Source organism: Arachis duranensis, chromosome 9, assembly GCF_000817695.3.
Source record: "Arachis duranensis cultivar V14167 chromosome 9, aradu.V14167.gnm2.J7QH, whole genome shotgun sequence".
In the NCBI taxonomy this organism is placed as follows: Eukaryota; Viridiplantae; Streptophyta; class Magnoliopsida; order Fabales; family Fabaceae; genus Arachis; species Arachis duranensis.
Genome location: NC_029780.3, coordinates 6530923 through 6552909, shown reverse-complemented (window position 1 = coordinate 6552909; position 21987 = coordinate 6530923). Strand labels below are relative to the sequence as shown.

General features: G+C 36.0%; 2 protein-coding genes across 4 annotated transcripts; one reads left to right on the top strand and one right to left on the bottom strand.

The window, feature by feature from the left end:
• The first annotated feature begins 10046 nt into the window (after nucleotides 1–10046).
• Nucleotides 10047–16053, top strand: LOC107464319 (disease resistance protein TAO1-like). The gene is made up of 6 exons (XM_021131784.2): nucleotides 10047–10629; nucleotides 11230–12271; nucleotides 12355–12654; nucleotides 12743–14193; nucleotides 14670–14751; nucleotides 14898–16053. Exons 1-6 carry the CDS (start codon nucleotides 10145–10147, stop codon nucleotides 15927–15929), a joined length of 4392 nt encoding a protein of 1463 aa, XP_020987443.1. The 5' UTR covers nucleotides 10047–10144; the 3' UTR covers nucleotides 15930–16053.
• LOC107464439 (TMV resistance protein N-like) lies at nucleotides 13778–21887 on the bottom strand. 3 transcript variants are annotated; one of them, XM_021130478.2, is made up of 5 exons: nucleotides 20902–21887; nucleotides 19150–20233; nucleotides 18760–19068; nucleotides 17071–18660; nucleotides 13778–13892 (listed from the first exon to the last, which is right to left on the bottom strand). In XM_021130478.2, the coding sequence occupies exons 1-4, from the start codon at nucleotides 21828–21830 to the stop codon at nucleotides 17080–17082; spliced, it is 3903 nt and encodes a 1300-aa protein (XP_020986137.1). In that variant the 5' UTR covers nucleotides 21831–21887; the 3' UTR covers nucleotides 13778–13892; nucleotides 17071–17079. The 3 variants fall into 3 exon arrangements, with proteins under 3 accessions (XP_020986137.1, XP_020986136.1, XP_020986135.1); XM_021130477.2 differs by lacking the exon at nucleotides 13778–13892 and adding an exon at nucleotides 15395–15517; XM_021130476.2 differs by lacking the exon at nucleotides 13778–13892 and adding an exon at nucleotides 15418–15536.
• Nucleotides 21888–21987: the final 100 nt, after the last annotated feature.

The following is a 21987-nucleotide window of genomic DNA, read 5'->3' as shown; positions in this document are numbered from 1 at the left end:
ACAAGAATTTTTTAAAATATAAATCGTATTTTATTTTGAAAAAATTTATTTATTTTTTTAAAAAATAAAATACGACTTATAATTAAAAAAATCCTTGTTAAATATTGCTTATTCCGGTGTACTGTGTATTTTTGGAGAGGATGATAATGATTATCATTGTTAAATATGGTTTATTTTTTTAATGTATAATTAAATTTTTTTTGAAGAAGACATGTTTGTTGTTTGTGTATTTTTGTATACTCCTATATACTGTTTGCAGATCTATATATCATTTGGAGATGATGAATATAGATTAAAATTGATTAAAAACGTGGAATTCAACAAATTTGAAGGGAGTTCGCTGGGGTAAGGCAAACCGAGAGTGCGGCGAACTTACTCTAAAAAAAATCGTATTTGGAGAATTAAAGTTCAAAAATGGTGTTTGAGAAAATATAATTTTTTTATTTTATTTTTGAAAAAAATCCGTATACTTATATATAAATACATTGATAATTGATTTTCATATATTAATAGTATTTTAATATAAAAAAATTTAAATTTTTAAAAAATACTATTTATACATCAAAATCAGTCGCTATATATTTTTAAATAAATATATGTGTAGCTTAACTAATTTTTGGTATATATTTTATATTTTTATGTATATTCTTTTTTAATGACTGATTTTAGTAGTTAATTTTGATGTAAATTTATCCTTGGTTGTAAATATTTTTTTATTAAAAAGTTATATGCACCATTTTTTCTGCATTATCTTTTGTATATTTTTTGTTTTGATATTAAAAATAATTAATAAAAAAAATTATTTTTACATAAAAATATAAAAAATATATACAAAAAATATGTAAATTAACTCCATTCCTCATCTATTATTGCTTGTAATTTTCAAGTCATCATCTAGTGACACTAGAAGAAGGAAACAACACAATTACCCACAACCGAGACTGAAAATTAAATAAATAAGACCACAAGTACACTTTTAACTTTGGGACTATAATGGCCAGCTAACAATTAATTAAAAAATAAAAAAATGTAATTAAAAAATTAAAAGAAATGAATGCAATTGGATGAATTATGGAGCAAAGCACATGATATGTGCATACGGAAATGTTTGGTAACAAAAAAAAATCAGTCAAAAACAGCTATAATTTGTCTTATTTAACATTCATTAATTATTGCGATAATTAATTAATGTTAAATAAGGCAAGTTCTAACTGTTTTTTTGTCTACCTAGCATTATCCTATTTATATAATACCAAACATATAATAAAACGAATTTATGCCATATTACTTTTTACATTTGTATCACATTAGCAATTTTGCATGACTAAATCTCCGTAGTGGTCCCCCAGATTCAGCCCGTGCATCAATTTAGTCCATGAGATTCCAATTGCACTGTTTATGTCCTCTAGATTGCGATTCGGGCACCATAATGGTCCTTCGGAGAATTTCCGACGTGACTCAGCGACGGCGTTGCTTATGTGGCACAGCCACTGCCACGTTGGACATTCGGAACGACGTCGTTTCATGAGGCAAAATGATTGAAAGCCCACACGTTGCCGTTTTGATCACAGTGAGTGTAGTAGTAACTTGGGTAAAGGGTTTGGCATTCGTTACGTCTTCTCCTCCATATTTTCTCACCTCTCTCAACGCTTGGTCTCCTCCTCCATAATCAGTAGCCACAGGCAAGGGCACTGCTGCCTGGTTTCTTAACATTGCTGTACTGAACTTGGGAAAGGGTCGTGGTTCACAATTGAAACAACGACTGAAGAGCCGTTTAAGTTAATTTCAAGGTACAAATTTTATTTTATTTTTTTTTTAATTTTTGGATCATGTTTCATTCCTGATATGGCCGATTGTTAAAGTTACTTGAACATAATGCATGTAGTTTGTGTTAGAATCTACTGCTTGTTAGGGTTTTAGTGTTTTCCTTCTTCAAACCAGTAATGCATGCTCTGTTTCTTGTGAAAAGAACAGGGGATAATCTCTGGTGGTGTGTAATATTTAAGTTATTTGTTGTTTTTGTGTTGCATGCGTGGTAAATTTTTTTCCTCTGTTATCTTGTAGATGAACGCCGAATTGTTAGACATAATATTTCATCATGGAGAAAATTTTGAGAGGGGTAAGGATGGGAGATGGACATACACACCTGACAATAAGCATTGTTTAGGTTATCTGGATGTGGACAGGTTGGATGTATTCTACCTGAGAAATTACTTCAAAGAGCTAGGCTATGAGACCATGAAGGAGGTTTGGTGGCAGGTCCCTGGAATGAGCCTGGAAGTAGGTTTGAGGCGTTTAGACTCTGGTAATGAGTTGAAAGAGCTGTGTTCTCATGGTGGAAAGAACAATGGGGTAGTGGATGTCTATATTGAACATGGCATTTCAGAACCTGAAATAGTACAAGGAGAGGATGTTGTTGTGCATGTTGATGACCAGGTGAGGGATCTTGGAGAGCAAGCCAAGTCAAATTCCAGGATGGTGAAAGACCCCCCTGTCAAACCTACCACCGAGAAGGACCCTCCTATGAGTTTAAACATGGTAACATACAAGCCCCAAGTTAAAGAGGCGTTACCGAAGAAGAGTAATGTGAATTCTAACATGGAGTCCCAGCCTAAGCCTAAGTCAAAGTCTAAGAGGGAAAGGTATTTCAAAAGCAAAGGAAAATGCTGGTGACCATGTTCTTTTATCCTCTGACTCAGACTCTCATGACAGCTATAAGAGTGCTGAGGACGAGGCCTATAAGCCACAAGAGCCGGATGATAGCTCGGATGAATCGGGCATTGGATATACTGTTCCTTCACAGAAGAAGAAAGTCAAGAAACCCAATGCAAGGAAGAAGGTCCAGGCAGAGAGTGGAAAGGAAAAAGGGAAGGCCAAGGTCTGTGTTGATGATGATGGATTTGTGGAAGACGTTTCTGATGAAGATGTGGACATCGAATTTGTGGGGGGAGGTCTAAAGGGAGATAACCATGATGCTTTTGATCCGGGATCAGAATCGGATGGTGGCAATTCGTGGCACTCTTTGGAGATGAAAACACCACCTAATTTAGAGGATGAGCTGGTTGGAGAAGAAAGTTCGGAGGAGGTTTTTCTGGTGTTTAGACATGGTGCTAGGTTCGAGGAACTACATTTAGAAGTCGGGATGAAGTTCAATACTAAGTGGGAGTTCAAGGAGACAGTGAGGGAGTTCACTGTACAAGAAGGGAGACGGATGAGGTTTAGGAAGAACGACGAGAAAAGGGTAAGGGCAGTATGTAAGGTGAAGGATTGCAAGTGGGTTGTGTACGCATCAAGGGACCACGAAGACAGGTGCTGGCAAGTTAAGACTTTCTTCAATGACCACACTTGTCCACGAAAGGATAAGAACAGGGCAGCAAATAGAAAATGGGTTGCAAGTAAATTGGTCAAAAAACTAAGGAAATATCCCAATTTCAGGAACTGTGAGGCTACAACATATTTCAAGACGAAATATGACTTGTCTCTCAATAGGAACTCTATATCACGGGCACTGTGTGATGCTAGAAATATAGTCTATGGGGATGCGAAGGAGCAATATGCCATGCTTAGGGACTATGGTGAAACACTGTTGAAAACCAACCCGGGATCAACTATTCAGATTTGCACAAAGCCACAGCCTAGTGGTGAGGTCATATTTGAGAGGATGTATGTCTGCTTGAGTGGTTGCAAGTCAGGTTTCAAGGCTGGCTGTCATCCATTAATTGGACTTGATGGGGCCTTTCTAAAAACTGTTTTCGGGGGCAAATTCTATCGGCTGTTGGACAAGATGCTAATCATCATGTCTACGTTATTGCCTGGGCAGTTGTGGAAGTGGAGAACTTTGAGAATTGAAAGTGGTTTCTAGAGTTGCTACATGAAGATCTTGGAGACTACAAGACTCATGGGTGGAACTTCATCTCTAATATGCAAAAGGTAATTTCCTACGTGAAACCTTAATCCTTAATCTCACATAATTTTTAATGTGTAAAACTGTGTTAGCTTGATTTAGTGCATAAAGTGCAGTATACTGCCATATTGTGATGATACCTCTGATATAATTGTTTGATTATATACTATACCTCTGTGGTGTGCTGTTAGGGACTACTGCCATACTGTGATTACTACTCTGATATAATTGTTTGATTATATACTATACCTCTATGGTGTGCTGTTAGGGACTATTATGGTGATTGATTTTCAAAGTTATGGACTATTATGGTGATCGATTTTCAAATTTGGGGACTATTATGGTGATCGATTTTCCAAGTTAGGGAGTATGGTGGTAACATATTGTTTGCTATCTTCAGGGATTACTGCCTGCCATGAAAGCCGTGATGCCTAATGTGGGCCATCGATTCTGTGTTTGGCACTTGTGGCGAAATTTCAACAAGCAGTGGAAGGACCTGGAGCTGAGGGGACTGTTATGGGAGTGTGCTAGAGCTACAACATTTCAAGAGTTTAAGGTACATAAAGCCACTTTTTCTGCAACAGGAGTTAGCTTACATGGACTTTTTTCCCAACTATTAACTGTTGAAATTCAGGAATACATGGATAGGATAAAGAGGCTGAACGAGGACGCATGGAAGTATCTTGACAAGTGGCCAAGGGAGGCATGGACGAGGTCACAGTTTAGGCACAACCCGAAATTGGACTCGATTTGTAACAACGCTTGTGAGGTTTTCAATTCAAAGATCAAAGAAGCAAGGGGCAAGCCTATACTTACTCTTTTAGAAGAGGTGAGGATGTTTGTCATGAGGACTATGGCTAAAAACAAGGTTAAGTTGGACAATCACCTGGGGCTGTTACCACCCGTAATCAAAAGTAGGTTAGAAAAGGTGAAGAAAGAGTCCAGACATTGGCATGCTATATGGTCTGGAGATACTGGATATGAGAAGTTTGAGGTCCATGGGCATCCTACAAACCATGTGGTGTTACCATATAACACTTTCATTCATTAATTTGGGAACTACATTACATTGACATGTTCTCAACCCTTTAATAGCACCAATCCTACAAAAACAACAACTACTAAGAACCCAAATCCAAGAACATGAGTTATGAATTTCAGATTCCTAATGTCTGCCTCCATCTTGCCCATCCGCCATGCAAAGTTCATCTTCATGTCACCATCATCATCTCCTGCAACAGTTCTTTCAGACAACACCTCTTGCACAGAATCAGCCCAGACGAATAACTCACACCATGTTTTTCTACTTGTCTGCAACCAACCAAAATAATCAACCAAAAAAAATTTCAATCAGCTACAAATTATTTGCCTTTACTCACATTATAGTTGGGGCAACCAAAGAAGGGCTTGTTAGGATGCGACTCCGTCCCTGACCACCTTAGCACCGGGCGACAACCACAGCCGCACCAGTCCGGAACCCGTCCCTACCTGCTTCACGTCGTGCTTCTTCTCCAGTTCTCCGTCGACAATGACCAGTTGGAACTTTCTGCAACATGGCTCCCACTTCCTCTCATGGGGGACAGCTATTGGTGTACACAAGAGATGCAGAAGGAGACGTTGTTGGAGAGAACCACATTGAGGGGAAGCCAACAAAATTTTAGGGTTTAAACATGAAGACAGGGACTACATTGAAAAATTTTACCACACAATCCACGTCATCTGTACACTATGGCGTCCAACGTGGCAGTGGCTGTGCCACATAAGCAACGCCGTCGCTGAGTCACGCCGAAAATTCACCGAAAGACAATTATGTTGCCCGAATTGCAATCTAGGGGGACATAAACAGTGCAATTAGAATCTCAGGAGCTAAATTGGTGCACGGGCTGAATTTGAGAGACCATTATGGGAATTTAATCAATTTTGCATAAATAGTAATTTTATAATATAAAAAATTATATTTTTTTATAATATTAATATGTTATTTATCATCAACCATTATAAAAATTGAATCAATTTTAATATGCTACTAAACAAAATTTAAAAGTTCTTAATTCATTAAATTTAATACATACCATTACTACTCAAGTGAATTAAAAAATAATAATTAAATATAATTATTATCTATATTAAAGTAATATATTTTTCTTTGTATTTTTTATTAAATAATTATATTAAATCATATACAAATGGCCAAATAAATATTTTGTATATTTTTTTATAAATTAGTCTTTAAATTTAATATTAATTTATATATTATCTAATCCATCCCTAAATAATATAAAAATTTAAATTTATACTATATTAGTATATATAGCTCAGGCAGCGACTCACGGGAGAGGAGACATGGAAACATCTTGTTATTTTTCTCTCGAGTAAATAATTATTTCTGACCATCAAAGATTTAAGTGCCGACAAAACTAACCACGAAAAAATTAAACTAACAATGTACCCATGAAAGATGAGTATCAGTTTGACAAAAATACCCAATTATTAAATTTAAAATTAATTCCATTAAAAATTTTATGAAATTCCCAAAATACCATTTTCTTTCATCTTCTCCATCCCAATCTTTTACCCTACCAAAATGAACCAGCCCCATTTCACCTCCTTTGTTTTTCTTCACTCACCACTCTCAAATCATCGCCGGCAGTTTCCCCAGATCGTCGCCGCCTCCTCTCGCTTTCACTGAAGAGTGCTTCATCCTCGTCAATTCAAACTTAACTACATGTTTTAGAAATATGTATATGTATACTAAATCAAAACAAGAGGAAATAATCAGTCATACCCAACTACTCCAATCAACTTCACTTTCCTGGGAATTTCATACCGCTAAACCAAACCCCCCTCTTTATTAGTTAACATTTCTTCATTTCTTTATCATTTCCTTCCTTCCTATCGTCTATTCCAATTCCAATCTCAAGGGTTTCTTTTACTCACCCACCAATCTTTATATGTTGTTATTGCTCTTCTTCTCCTTTTAGTGGTAATTCGGATTCATATTACTAAATCTATAAGCATTTGGTGGCCACGGAGAACAACAATTAGCAATATTTTTGGCAATTTAGTGACCAGCTTAGGCTTCAAGCATCTAGTTTGGCCAATCTCTCTCTTAAAGGTTCAATTTGCATCAACATGAAGGGTCTTGTGCCGCTACAGCCAGTCTGTGCTCTTGCACGCCACCACGTAGCAAATTGCCTCCCGAGGTACAGCTCTGACATCAATATGTCCTCACCAGCGGTGGCACCGCCATCTTCATCGACACCGATCCCTCCAGCGAGTCAAACAAGCTTGATCGCAAGTAATAATGCAACGACTCCGTGAATAGATCCACAAAAACCGAACCGTTATGGTTGGCTTCCTGCTCCACCATCGTGAAGATCTTCGGCTTGATTTTCTTAACCGTGGCAAGAACTTTCTTGATGGAACCGGGGACAGGCCAGCATGCGATGCAACTCGAAAACGCAATTAAACGCAACGGCTTCTCCGGGTCGAATCTCTCGAGCATTTTCAGGTCAAGATCCAAAAGACTAGAGCAGAAGAAGCTGTGAAACTCGAATTGAACGCCTATGGTTTGTCAGAGCGAGAGAAGGGGGCGACAATCTGGAAAAACCGCAGGCGATGATTTGACAGTGGTGAGTGAAAAAGAACGAGGGAGGTGAAGTGGGGCTGGTTCATTGTGTTAGGGTAAAAGATTGGGATGGAGAAGATGGAAGAAAATGGTATTTTGGGAATTTCATAAAAATTTTAATGGAATTAATTTTGAATTTAATGATCGGGTATTTTTGTCACACGATACTTATTTTTTATGGGTACAATGTTAGTTTAATTTTTTCGTGGTTAATTTTGTCAGCGCTTAAATCTTTGATGGTCAGAAATGGCTATTTACTCCTTTTCTCTCTTAGCAACTCGACTCACAAAAGGTTTACGTGGGAATAGCATTCCAAAAACATGATTCCCTTGAAAAAGACATTTCCATTAAGGACATCCAGCAACCATACATAAATGTAAGAGTGAATATCCGGCCCTGACAATTATCTCAAAAGGATAACGAGGCCTCAAAAAAAAAAATATTCAATTCGGTTCCTGATCTTTTTTTTTTGGGACTGATTAGTCTTTGTGCCAATTAGCAAGAACCTCATGATCTCGTTGTCTTTTGAGATAATTGTCAGGGGCTATTTTGAATTTTTCTCTAAATGTAACTAAATAACAAAGGAAAGATAGTCACCAAAACAAAAGGAAGTCACCTAAAAAAAATAACAAAGGAAAGACTAGTATTATGAATAGCACTGCTAAGAAGATGAGACGGCCACTATTATCTTTTAAATTTTAAATTTTTATTTTAAAAAATAAAATGTAATTTTTTATTTTTAAATATGTTTTTATATTTTTTTATCTTACTTATAAAATAAATATTAAGAAATTATATTTTATTCTGTAAAGTAAAATATAAAATTTAAAAAATTCAAATCTATTAGCATTAAATTAAGAAAATAGTAGAAGATCAAACATATATATTTTTTTGGTGAGTAGATCAAACATATATATGTGTCACCTATTTAATTCCTACTGTTTTTACTATATTTTTTAATCTCTCATGTCAATTACAAAAAATTTTTATAAATAAATTTAAATTTGACACAACATCTTTTTCACTGAATTATCATGATTATAAAATTATTTTATAATTTTTTGATTACATATTTAGTATTTTCATTCTCATTTATGTTTCTTCCAACTTTTTCTTTAATTTTTTGCAAACTAAACATCACATAAAAGACAAAGCATAACAATTAAAGTAGATATAGAAATAGAAACAACAAACAAATATATAACTATATATAATTTTAATATAACAAAATTTTATGTCTTTTTTTAAAATAAATCAATTCAAATTCCTAAAACAATAAACTATATTCAAATTTGTATCACAATTTAGTTGAATAATTATATAGAATTATACAACAAAATATTTTTAATATATAACACTTCAAATTTAATATTAATTTACATATCATCTAATCAATTTATTTTTTTAAGTGACTGAAAAAATTTTATTTTTACAGACAAACTTTAAAAAAATAACTACAAAGACGCAGGTTAAGACAAGAATAAATTATATAGTATAATTAATTTATCTCTTGCATAATGCACATGTCTCACTTTAGTTTAAATTTAACTTTGATGCATTAAGCATTTTTAATTTATATATTTATTGTATTTAATTAGTATTTTATGTTTTAATTGAATAATAATAATCATGACATATTTAATTACTACTTTATGTTTCAATTGCATTTAATTTATCTTTTAAAGAAAATGTCAAATACTCAAAATTTATTTGTTTTTGTAACTTTTAATTTAAATGTTGACTTTTTAGGTTTTTTTTTTCTTACAAATTAGACACCAAAGTTTAGGGGAGCAAAAAGAGTAAACTAGTAAAATAGTATTAAAAAATTCACATTGCTAATAAAAATAATCTCAAAAAATACTAATAACAAATAAGTCCGAAAAAATTTAAAAGCACAACAAAAAAAATTAAATATTAAATATATATTATAAAAAAAGACTTTAATGATCATATTTTGATGTGATTTTTTGTCAGTATTAATAGAAAATAAGATCTTTTTATCCTTAAAATTTAGTAATTTTATATCAAGTGAATTTTTATAAAAATATTTTTTATTGTGAATGACCACATATTTTTGAAAAATAAAAAGAAAAAGTCGAAAGATTAAATTTTATTTCGAATATTTTTTTACATCTAAATATTTATTTAAATATTGTCATAAAAATTCAGATTAAATGAATAAATTATTTATTAAATATAAATTTTGTTTAATTATTTATAAAAAAAAATTTACATTTTTAAGTTATTTAAAAACGATTTGTCGATAATATCTTTCCAAAATTTTCTTGTCAGCATCCGAATATCTCATAACTCCACAGAAAAGCAAACACCTCAGATAAATTCGGTTGAGCCCCTACTCTAAAAAGTCTTTGTATTAAAGCGCAATGGACCCGTTTTGAATGGTGGACTTAGTCATATTGAATATTGATTGCACTCTTTCAAGTCAAAGGATGCAGGTGAATAATAAAGGAAAAAAGATTATCAAGTTCATATTAGGTGCTTTATATATATAATTCAATCTAAGCCAAGTGATTAGGTTGGCCATGAACACACACATACTCTGCACTTGTTCTAATTATCTTCTGCACTAAACTTTCTTAACCAATTCGGATATGTCTTGCTCAACCAAGAAATATGATGTTTTTCTTAGCTTCAGAGGCGAGGACACACGCACAAACTTCACTAGCCATCTTTACACTGCTCTTGATCAAAAGTCAATCAGAACTTACATAGATTATCAACTCAACAGAGGAGAAGATGTTTGGCCACCACTGGCCAAAGCGATCGAGAACTCGCATGTATCGGTTGTGGTTTTCTCAGAGAACTATGCTTCTTCAAAATGGTGCTTGGAGGAACTTGTCAAGATTCTCCAATGCAGAAAGGATTTTGGCCAGGTTGTTATTCCAGTGTTCTATGAAACAGATCCATCACATATAAGAAAGCAAAGTGGGAGTTATGGGAAGGCATTTGCAAAACATGAGCGTGATCTTTGTGCAGAGGGAAGATACAGTGATTCCAACAAACACAAAGTAGAGAATTGGAAAGCTGCTCTCACTGAAGCTGCCAATATTTCTGGGTGGGACTCTCGGAACCACAAGTAAGTTACATAAATTCAAGTAAACATCTAAAATGGTACCGGAAATATTTTGGCGTTGACAAAATATATCATATAAGAACTAAAGTCTCTATGGTCTTGAACATGTGTTTGACATTTAAGTTATGGTTGGACCATTTTATCAAATATCCATAATCTTTCAGAGAAGACAAATATCAAGTATCCATATCAATGAAGAAATCTTTCTCAGTATTGGCTTTTGTAGTTCTCTTTAAAAAGAACATTTTGCCATGATGTGAATGTTTCACTTTTACATAAGTACCAAACACTATCTGAAGTGTTAGAGGCTTAGAGCACACGTAACACTCACTTCATAACACAGTTATAATATATTAAGAGAAATGCTTTGAAATGATAGATTTCTATTGATTAATGTATATTTCAGTCATGCAAAATTTAAATGCATATAAACTTGGATAAAAGGTAAGAAAGAAATGGTAAATGAACTCTTATTTTCTTTGTTAATTATGAATGGTAAAAAAAGCCAAATAAATTCATAGTTTCTGTACTTAGTTTTCATATTTGTGATGAATTTATTTAGTTTATACTTCCTTACATCTCTTTTCCCCATCATTTTTGCAGGGACGATTCTCAACTGATTGCAAACGTGGTTAATGATGTACTGCAAAAGCGTTACTTGAGGCACCCTATTGAACTAAAAGGCCTTGTTGGAACTGAAGAAATCTGCAGAAATGTCGAATTGTTAATGAAAAGAGTTCGAATAATTGGAATTTGGGGCATGGGTGGAATAGGTAAGACAACCATTGCAAAAGTGTTGTTTGCCAAACTGTTTCCTCAGTATGACAATGTGTGCTTTGTGGTGAAAGAAATCTCAGTTGATAGGCTTCTGTTCGAGCTGTTAAAGGAAGAAATTTCCACATCTAACCTGGTAGGACTCGCATTCGACATGAAGAGGCTTAATAACAAAAAGGTCCTCATTGTGCTAGATGATGTGGATAGTCTTGATCAATTGGAACATTTGTGTAGAGATTTTCGAGATCTAAGTGAAGATAGTCGACTCATCATAACTACAAGAAATAGGCAATTGCTTGCTGGAAGAGTTGATTGGATATATAAGGTTGAGAAATGGAAAGCATCTGAATCTCTACAGCTTTTTAGCCTGGAAGCCTTCAAGGAAACTCATCCTCAAAGGGGTTATGAAGATCTCGCCGCAATGGCAGTTAAGTATGCTGGAGGCATTCCCTTAGCTTTGAAAGTTTTGGGTTCGTATCTTCGTTCGAAAAGTATCAAATTTTGGGAAAGTACTTTGAGAAAACTCAACAAGTATCCCAATGAGACGATTGTAAATTTGTTGAAGGTAAGCTATGATGGATTGGATGATCTAGAGAAGAAGATATTCTTGGACATTGCATTTTTTTTCAATGGAGAAGAGAAAGATCATGTCATAAGCATACTAGATGCCTGTGGATTTGAAGCAAGTAGTGGAATAGATGTTCTTGAAGATAAAGCTTTGATAACCATTTCATATAACAACACAATAGAAATGCATGAACTGCTACAAAAAATGGGTTTTGACATAGTGCGTAGAGAATGTAGCGGAGACTTTGCAAGACGAAGTCGATTGAGGGATACTGAAGTTCGTGCTGTACTTAAAGATAATAAGGTAAGAAAATGTACACAACTTCTTTTAGACATGCGTTCAGTTGGAAACTGTTGCTAATGTGATTCCATCACCTTTTTTTGCAGGGGACTGATGCAGTTGAAGGCATAACGTTAGATTTATCTCTAATCAAAGATATTCATTTGAGTGTTGACACATTCAACAAGATGAATAACATGAGATTTCTAAGATTCTATATCCCCTTGGGTCAGAGTCCTGGCCATGTGTACCTTCCAAGAGCTCTTAAGTCATTTTCCAATAAACTGAGGTACTTTGAGTGGAATGGATATCCTTTAGAGTCTCTTCCTTCAACTTTTCATGCTAAGTTGCTTGTTGAAATTCGCATGCCGCACAGTCGTGTCGAACAACTTTGGAGGGGAAAACAGGTAAGGATATATACATATACCTAAGCTCTTTTTTCTTATGTCTATTCAAATTTGAAGACTTACTTTCCACTATAATGTCTTGTTGTAGGAACTTGATAATTTAGAGGGCATTGACCTAAGTGATTGCAAACATTTGATAATGCTTCCGGATTTGTCGAAGGCGTCAAGACTTAAATGGGTGAATCTATCAGGTTGTGAGAGTTTGTGTGCTCTTCATTCATCTATTTTGTCCTCTGATACACTTGCCACTTTGATACTAGATATGTGTACAAATCTGGGGACTGTGAAAGGTGAAAAGCATTTAAAATCTCTGAAGAATATTAGTGTCAGTGGGTGCTCAAGTCTCAAGGAATTTGAAGTGTCATCTGATTTAATTGAGAACTTGGATTTAAGCAACACAGAAATTGAGACGCTAGACACATCAATTGGGAATCTACCTAATCTTATATGGCTCAATTTAGAAGGTTTGAAGCTTAAGCAACTTCAAAAGGAGTTATGTTTCTTGACATCACTCAAGGAGTTAAAGCTTTCTTACAGTGGACTAGTAATTGACAAGCAGCAACTGCATGTGCTGTTTGATGGCTTGAGATCTCTACAGATACTTCATCTGAAGGATTGTGCTAATTTGTCTGAATTTCCCGACAACATTGGCGCTTTATCGAAACTACAAGAGTTAAGGCTAGATGGAAGCAGTGTGAGGAGTTTGCCTACAAGCATCAAACATCTTTTAGCGCTTGAGATTCTATCGTTAAAGAATTGCAGGGAGCTTCTGAGCCTACCGGAGCTTCCGTCTTTCATCAAGGAATTCTATGCCCCTAACTGCACCTCATTGGAGACAGTATCAAATTTCAAAAGCTTTGCGATGAAGATGGTGGGAAAGACGAAACACATTTCATTCAAGAATAGCTTGAAACTGAATGGAAACTCACTGTATTCTATCATGGAAAGCTTGCATTTAACAATGTTGAGTGCTGCATTTCACAATGTGTTGGTAAGAAGATTCCATGTGGCCATCCATAGTTATAATTATAACTGTATGGATGCCTGTTTACCAGGAAGCAGAGTCCCCGAGCAATTCACATTTCGAATAACAAACTCTTCCTCCATTACCGTTCATCTTCCTACCTGTTCCAACTTGCTGGGCTTCATCTACTGTGTGGTTCTCTCACCATCCAATGGAATGAAGCAGTGCGGTGCAAAAATACAGTGTGAATGCAATTTGGCAGGAGGCCTAAAGGCTACATGGCAAGATAAAGCAGTTAGTGAGCTGAACTCGTATCATGTTTATTTATTGTATGATCCATTCCATTGTGACAACATTCTCAGATTTTATGAACCAAAGGTCTATTTTGAGTTCAGTGTAACAGCTGACACAGGGGAAGTTGATGGATCTATAGCTATTCAAGAGTGTGGTGTACACCTCATAAGTGATTCAGAATTGCAGTGTGTTTTACCAGAACTGGAAATGGATTTAGACAAGAGGAAGGACTTGGAGAAGGGATCCCCCTCCCCCTCCTCCCTCAACCCCTCCACTCCCACAACCAAAAACTAGAAAGAAAGTAAGGTCACACAAGGAGAAAAGTAGCAGCAAGAGAATCCGGATGCAGAATCCAGGAACGGAATTATGCGTGCAATGTTGCTGCGATAGGAAAGTAGGTATGTAACTCTGACTAATCTTTTATAGTGTGTGCATCTGTGGTTGTTGCTCATTCCTTTGATGATTAATTAATAGCATTTATATATGTAACCAAGAAAATAAATAGCATTAATATTTAAGTTTTAACAATCACACAATACAAGAAGTAAAGTCTTTACACGAAAACCAACGAATTTATCAAAAGATGTTATAGGACTCGAGTAAGGTATGTCTTTACTCGGTGTTGAATCTATCACTTTTTGTGTGTGTGTGTGTGTTTTTCAACTTATCATTTGTTTCTTGTTTGTAGCCACAGAAGAAATGAAGTCTGAGACTATTGAAATAGATCCTAGGAGTACAGACCATTTTTCTGATGTAGGAGAATGGAATCTAATTGCAAGAAAATCAAGAATGGTGATAGAAAAGGTCTTGAGGAAAATAACTCAGAGTCAACAAAAGCTGTAAGTCAATGGTTGTTTTATTTTGAAAAATTTTCTCATTCATCTTAGTTATGATGTGCTAAAAGTATAAAACATTAACACTTCCATTTTAGTATTTTATAAATATAACAACAATGTCATTTTGTCAATCTGATTATACTGCCTAGGTCAAAAGCAAAGGAAATGAAGAAAGGCCAATTGATTTTGATGCTGGATTGGATCTGCTTGTTAATTCAGATTCAGCCAGCAAAGAATATGCGCCTGAAGACATGCCACTTCAAAACTTTTATGATCAACCAAATACCACAGGAGGATCTAAGCACTATAAAGAAAATCCAATGCTACTAAGAAGACAACTCCTGGTTCATCCTGAAATTAATGATCTGACCGTTGAAAAACCAAACCAGGAAAGAAAAAAGGAAAGAATGGGTCTCGACAAACCTAAAGTCGAAGATGAGCCAGATGAAGATCCTCTTGCTGAACTTGAGAGCATCTTGTTGGGAAGACAGAAGTCGTTGCTGAAACCAGCCTGTTCTGCAAGCGATGTTGCCATAAGGGAAGCTCTGCATAATCTTGAATGCATACTCGAAAAGTCACTTGAAAACATTCTTGGTGACATTGAATTACAACACAAGTTACAAATTTCTTTGCAATGCATAGAACAGGCATCAGATGAAGAAGTTTCTCCCAGTATAACAAAGCTTGTCAAAAGCATGACATCTTCTGTTGAGGATCTGATCAAAAGTTTTGCGTCGACCCAAAAAGTAGTTGAAGACCACACTAGCCGCTTGGAACAAAAAGAAAAACTTGTGCAGAAAATGTTAGATGCTAGGAAACAGCAAGAATTAGTAAAAGAAAGAATGAAACAATACAAGATTCAAGCAGAAAGTGTTGAGAGAGAGGTTGAAGATCTTGACGAACAAATTCGATTTCTTGTCGAACAAAGAAAAATCATCCAAATGAAACGGACCAAGTTGAATAAGGACTTGGAAGAATGCGATGGCAAAAGGAGGAAACTAACAGATGAGGCTAAGGATTGGGTAGCTGAAAGCAAGGAGCTAATGTTGGCAATTAACAATTCTGAAGTCTCATATGCAAGTGCAATATCTAAGCAAGAGAAGTTGAATGAGAAATGGGAAGGTTTTCGAGAATCTTTTTCACAAAAGAAGTTAAAACCTTATCCTAGAATAATGTTGTAGTAACAGTTTTAACAAGCTGTTCTAAACTTCTAATCTCTTATTTTTTCTCTCTGATCCCAGTAACAATAACATACTGTGCAGTCAGCTAAATGGATTAGTGTGTTCATCATAAATCGTATTTGATCCCCTATTCGTATTCAAGTCCACCTTCTCTAATTCCAAACTTAAACGAGAAAGTTTAAAATAGTCAAACTTTCTCCAGATCCAAACATTAGACTGCTCTTTACAAGATTAAAAGGCGACCAAAAACCTTCTTTAGTTCCCAAAGGAGTAGTAAACTGCTACAAAATTGAGTGCTTTACAAACCTCAAAATGTGTCCTTCTTCACATTTATTAGATTTGGTAACTTTTCTTATTAAGTTTATAATTTCAGAAAAATATATCTAAGCACAATTTAATCTCTCTTCTCATGCACAACTAGCCATTTCAGGAAATTCCTACCATTACTTGGCTCTATTTTAGTGTTGTGTTAAGTTTAAATACCCCTGATTCAACCAATCAACCCCCTCCTCAGGGGCCAAAGTATCATATCCAATATTCCAATCAAGTCTATCAAAAGAAAAAAAATAGATTAATATGATTTAAGAATAAAATTATATATTTTTAGGTTATTAAAAATTAAATTAATTAATCTGTTGCCACCTTGTCAAATATGTACTAGTTAGTAACAAACACCATTGGTTAAGTAATAAGCAAACTCATTTCCTTTTCAATAGTGTTGAGTTTAGGTTGTGGACAAAGAAAAAAAATATTATGGTAGGAAATTTTTAAACTGGATAAATCGAATTTAAGGTAACAATGTCTAAACAATAGAGCCGAAAAAAACTTGTTGAGAACAAATTATGTATGAAACGAAATCAAAATCATACGAATTCTCATGAATAACTATAAAATTTGACTATAAGATTATGAGCCAAATTATCTATTATATTATTATATATTTTTCAGCTACAAATAGTCAAACTATTCTCATGAATCTTATTTCATCTTCAGAATTTGTCAAGAATGTAGTAAAAATAATTTATTTTTCTTTCTTTCTTTCTTTTCAAAAGAAGTTATCATCACATTGTGAGAAGCTACAAAGAGAAAAAGAAAGTTAATACATGAGTAAGAAATTAAGAATTCAGAAGAAGAAAGAAACCTGTGTCCACTAGCAAAGTTCTTTGAGTTTCTTTGTGGAAGGGAGTGGTCCTCGGTCACTGGAGCTTCCAACTCCAACCCCACCTTCAGTATGCTCCATCTCAAGAATACCCCTAGGCCTTTTGTTTTCCATGCCCAGCTCCAATTCCAATTCCACCTGCTTCAACCGAGAATCAGGGGCAACAAGTGGATAAACCGCACACTCTCTGATCAACCAGTCATGATCCTGATTCCACTGAAATGTGCAACAGTAGAAATAGAATTCAATTGTGACCTTTAGGTTATTGTAACACTCGCTGACGCTGTGACTCCCGTATTTTAATTTGTATGCCTTAATTGCCTCTATGATGCCACCACGGTCAAGTGACATATAAATATGATCAAAATCCCGTTCTGCAGGAACGTCATCAAGAAGAATTTTACTAGTTGAATATTTGTTCATGTCACTATCTTCCAAGTGGCATTGATACTGAAGAATAAGGCCATATTTGATTGGGGAAGGCCAACCGGGTGCGATAACAACGCAGAGAACGAAACTAGAACAGAGATCATAAGGCTGATCAAGTTCAAAAGTTATGGAAGCTCCCTTTGTTTGATACGTGAACCACTTTGGTATTCTGTGGTCTTGGTAGAAGATTCTGAAATTGATATCTGCAAACATTGCTCTTCGTCCTCCCCCTCCTCTTCTTTTAATCCTTCTTAACTCATATCGGTGCGCTAAGTCCCTTAAATATTGATGGAATGAATCAGTATGTTTCTGTACATGGAAATTCACACAATTATGAAATGAATCATCACTTCTGCCATCTTCTTTCGGCCTAAAATTTGTTAAACTTGATGATGCTATGGGCAACAATGTGCAGTTGTCTGCTTCCAAACGAATAATGGATGATGGAAGCTCTGGCAAAGATTGAAGCCTCCTGCAACCCTTTAATGACAATGTTTCCAGTGCTGAAAGATGCTTGATGGTCTCCGGCAACCTCACCACATAGCTTCCATCCAAAGCTAACTTTTGTAGCGACGATAGCTGGTTGATATTGTCGGGGAGCTCAAACAAGTAATGACAGTCCATAAAATACAGTTCACGCAATGATTGCAAGCCATTAAACACGAGATGCAGGTTTTCTTTGGAGCTTACACGGCTGCATCTATGTAGCGAAAGCGTCTCAAGAGATTTCAAACAAGACAATTCCTTTGGAAGATTCTCAAGTCGATGCCCATCGACATGTAAGATTCTTGCTTTGCTGAAACGCCCAATGGATGGGTGTAACACTTTGACTCCCATCATTAAATCCAAGACTTCAACTTCTTCTGAAGACACAGAAAATTTAGCTAGACTTTTGCAGCCACTGACATTGAGGTGCCAAAGTGATTTAAAATGAGTCTGGCTTTCAAGCGTCTCAAGCTTTGAGCAGCCAGTTAGATCCAAACGCTCAAGTGTGCTGCAAGATAAAATGGATGGATGGATGTTGCTTAAACTTCTACAGCCAAAGAGATCCACATTTCTAAGATTTTTTGCCTTAGACAGATCAGGGAGCTCCACCAATTCTTGGCATCCAGCTAGGTTTACATCCTTCAGATTAACAAGATCCTATAACAAAGAAAATGGAGACATCACAATGGGAAATCATTAGTGGAAAGTGCCTTTTTCTGGCTAAAATCCGAAGCAAGGTAATACACATGGACAAACCTGCACTTTGTTCCAGAGTCTTCTAAATTGACCATTAGGCATTCGAAGAGTGACAAGCTTTTCAGGACAAAAATTTGACGGTAGAGAAGGCAAAGGATATGCATGCCACTCAAGGTGCCTTAATTTCTCAGAAAAAGACTCCAACTCCTCAGGAAGCTGCAGACCAGATAATTTGCCATGCTCCCTTACGGAGATAAAGAATTTGAGATATTTTAGATTAGGCATCTTTTTGAAAGTGTCAACACTCAAGCTTAGGTTTTGTCGAATTTGATATGTATCTAACTTCATGCCTTGAATTGCACCAGTTCCCTGACAAAAGCACAGAGAAAAAAAGCAAATTGAATCAAATTAATGAGAGTCTTGTTAAAAGGAAATGTGAGTGTCTGTTACCTTATTGTTTTTGAGAACATCACAAGTATCGTCAAGATCCCACAGGCGACTACGATCTTCAGGATTTTCAATAGATTCTTGACGAACGATCTCCCAACCCATTTGTTGTATCAAGTCATGCATCCCTACAGAATCATTAGATATAGTTATGAGAGCCTTATCAAGAAGGGATCTCATGCCAATAACTGGATAGAGGCTGCAACTGTCTAATAGACTAACTATGTTTTCTTTTAGCTCTCCCTTAAGAAAACACGCAATGTCTAGAAATATTTGTTGCTCCTCATAATCTAACTCATCATAACTCAACCTTAGCACAGTTTGAATTTCTTCATTGGGAATCTTCTCGATTTTGTTCAGCGCACTTCCCCATTCAGCTTCAGTTTTAGAATGAAGGAAAGAACCCAACACTACTAAGGCTAGGGGGACACCTTTGCAATAGTTAACTGCCCTTCTTGACAGCTCTTTATATCCCACTTCAGGAGAGTCTTCATTAAATGCATTCAAGCTGAACAATGTTAGGGATGTAGGGGAATCTAACCCCTCCACCTCATGTATTTTCTCAACTCTCCGGTTTTGCAGCACACTTTTATCTCTAGTTGTAATGATGATCTTACTACCTGGACCATAGGATTCAAGCTCCCCAACCAGGTATTTCAACTGCTTTGAACTACTCACATCATCAAGAACTATGAAATTGCTTTGTCTGCGGATCCTGCACTCAACAAAAGTTGATTTTGCTGTGCTACTTTGGCGAACTTTTTCATTCAACAGCACTGAGTAAAGTTGATCACGTAAATCATGTAGTCCTTGCACATGATCTCCTGATCTTTCCCGTATATTTTCCAAGAAGCATGAACCTTCGAACCCATGAGAGTATTTGTCAAATATATATCTCGCAATAGTTGTTTTGCCTATCCCACCTATCCCCCATATACCAACCGATCGAGCTTCTCTTAGTAATGATTCTAAAGGGGCAGACTTTTCCTGAATACCAACAAGGCCGTTAAAATCATTGGGTGGGTAATGGTAAATTAGCTTTTGCAAAACGTCTTTGACAATCCTTTGAATGAGTTCAGTGTCATCCCTACAGTATGAAATAGAGCATAAAAATTTTAATTGTTAAGTGAAAGAACCATTATTCATTATAGCGCATTGATTGCAATTTAGATTTTTTAGATTCCTTAAAACTATATATGCAAATCTATCCTTGAACTTTCTTAAATATGTGTTCCCCCTAAAATAATTGCACTATACATTAGGTATGAACAAATCTAATATACAATTTTGATATAAAAACTTTTTATATTTTATACCAAGTTTGGAGTAAAGATCCAAATGACCCTAGAAATTTGTCTTGCGCCTTAAAATAGCTCCCCAAATTTCATTTAACCCAATTTAAATTCTCAAATGTGGGTTCTTGATGTCTTTGGATTCATCTTCGCTTTGCCCAACTTCCCTGTGACTGAGACTTAATGGAATTATCATAAACTTGATTGTCACCATCAAAATTTGGAATTCAAATTAGATTAATTGAAATTTCAAAGAACATTTTGAGGCGCGAAACAAATTCCAGGCGTCATTTGGCATTTTGCTCATTATATTTGCTCACCATGGATTAAAAATTTATCAATCAGACCTGAGACTAAAATACGCATTACATTAAATTGAGGGAGGTAAAGTGCAATTTAGTAGAATCCATTTACTGAATAATGAAGAATTTCTCAGTTTACTATTTGGCAAACGAATCATTACCTATAGGAGCGAGAGTGAGAATCCCAGCCAGCCAAATCAGCTGCTTCAGCCAGAGCATCCTTCCATTTTTGAATCTTGTTCATATCAAGCATGGAATTTTGCATGTGCTTCTCAAACGCTTCTTTGTAACTTCCATTCTGCTTCCTTACATGTGATGGATCAATCTCATAGAACACAGGTATAACAACCTGTCCATATTCTTTTCTACACTCCAATATCCTCACGAGTTCTTCAAGGCACCACTTGGAGTCAGCATAGTTCTCCGAGAAGACGATAACAGACACATACGAATCCTCGATTGCGCGAAAGAGCGACGGCGAGATTTCATCGCCTTTGTGAAGCTCGTAATCGATGAAGGTCTTTATTCGCTTTCTGCACAGTGCTTCGTGAAGATGACAGGTGAAGTTGGTGCGCGTGTCCTCACCCCTAAAACTGATAAACACATCGTACTTTCCATGAGTACTCAACGGACCAACCAAACGGGAAGATAATGAAGAAGAAGGAGGAGGTGGAGGAGGAGGAAGCTGTAACTGCCTTACGGCCGGGTCGGGTTCGGGTTCAGATGAAGCGGCAGCAGAATCAAGAGGGAGGTTGGGGAAGAGGAAGAGTCGCATGCGAGCAGTTTTAGGGGAAAAGCTGTGGAGTTGATCGTACTCGATCATCATGTTTTCGAGGTCGTCATCGTCGGTGACGGAGATAAGGGAGTCGAGATCCTCGCCGGGAAGCTGGTACTTGAAGGAGACGTCGGCGGAGGCGGCATTGCAGAGGGTGGCAAGCTTGGCGAGCATAACAGGGAAGGTTATGGGGGTGCGGTGAACGTAGAGGATCTTGGTGTGGCCGCCGACGTAGGAGAGCTTAGTGTGGTCGGGTGTGTTGCTTTGGATCTTGCCGCCGTAGCTACACATGAATTTTGCCTTATAGTTCTCCATCTTCCTTTTACTTTTTGGATTCTAGGTTTGGAGTTGGGAGAAGAAGAAGAAGAAGAAGAAGAATGTGTTTGAGATGGGAAAGAAGGAGGATGCTGGTCAACGAAAATATTCATCCATGTATATGGTCTGGAAAAGAAGAATAAAAAATTAAAAATAC

What these genes read in the sequence shown, in the direction of transcription:
- LOC107464319 (XM_021131784.2), top strand. Translation starts at nt 10,145, where the DNA reads ATGTCTTGCTCAACCAAGAAATATGATGTTTTTCTTAGCTTCAGAGGC. An exon ending in CTGTACTTAAAGATAATAAG is followed by an intron (nt 12,272 to 12,354) that starts GTAAGAAAATGT and finishes CTTTTTTTGCAG; the next exon opens with GGGACTGATGCAGTTGAAGG. An exon ending in CTCAACCCCTCCACTCCCAC is followed by an intron (nt 14,194 to 14,669) that starts AACCAAAAACTA and finishes TTTCTGATGTAG; the next exon opens with GAGAATGGAATCTAATTGCA.
- LOC107464439 (XM_021130478.2), bottom strand. Translation starts at nt 21,830, where the DNA reads ATGGAGAACTATAAGGCAAAATTCATGTGTAGCTACGGCGGCAAGATC. An exon ending in TCTCACTCTCGCTCCTATAG is followed by an intron (nt 20,234 to 20,901) that starts GTAATGATTCGT and finishes TTCATACTGTAG; the next exon opens with GGATGACACTGAACTCATTC. An exon ending in ATGTTCTCAAAAACAATAAG is followed by an intron (nt 19,069 to 19,149) that starts GTAACAGACACT and finishes TGCTTTTGTCAG; the next exon opens with GGAACTGGTGCAATTCAAGG.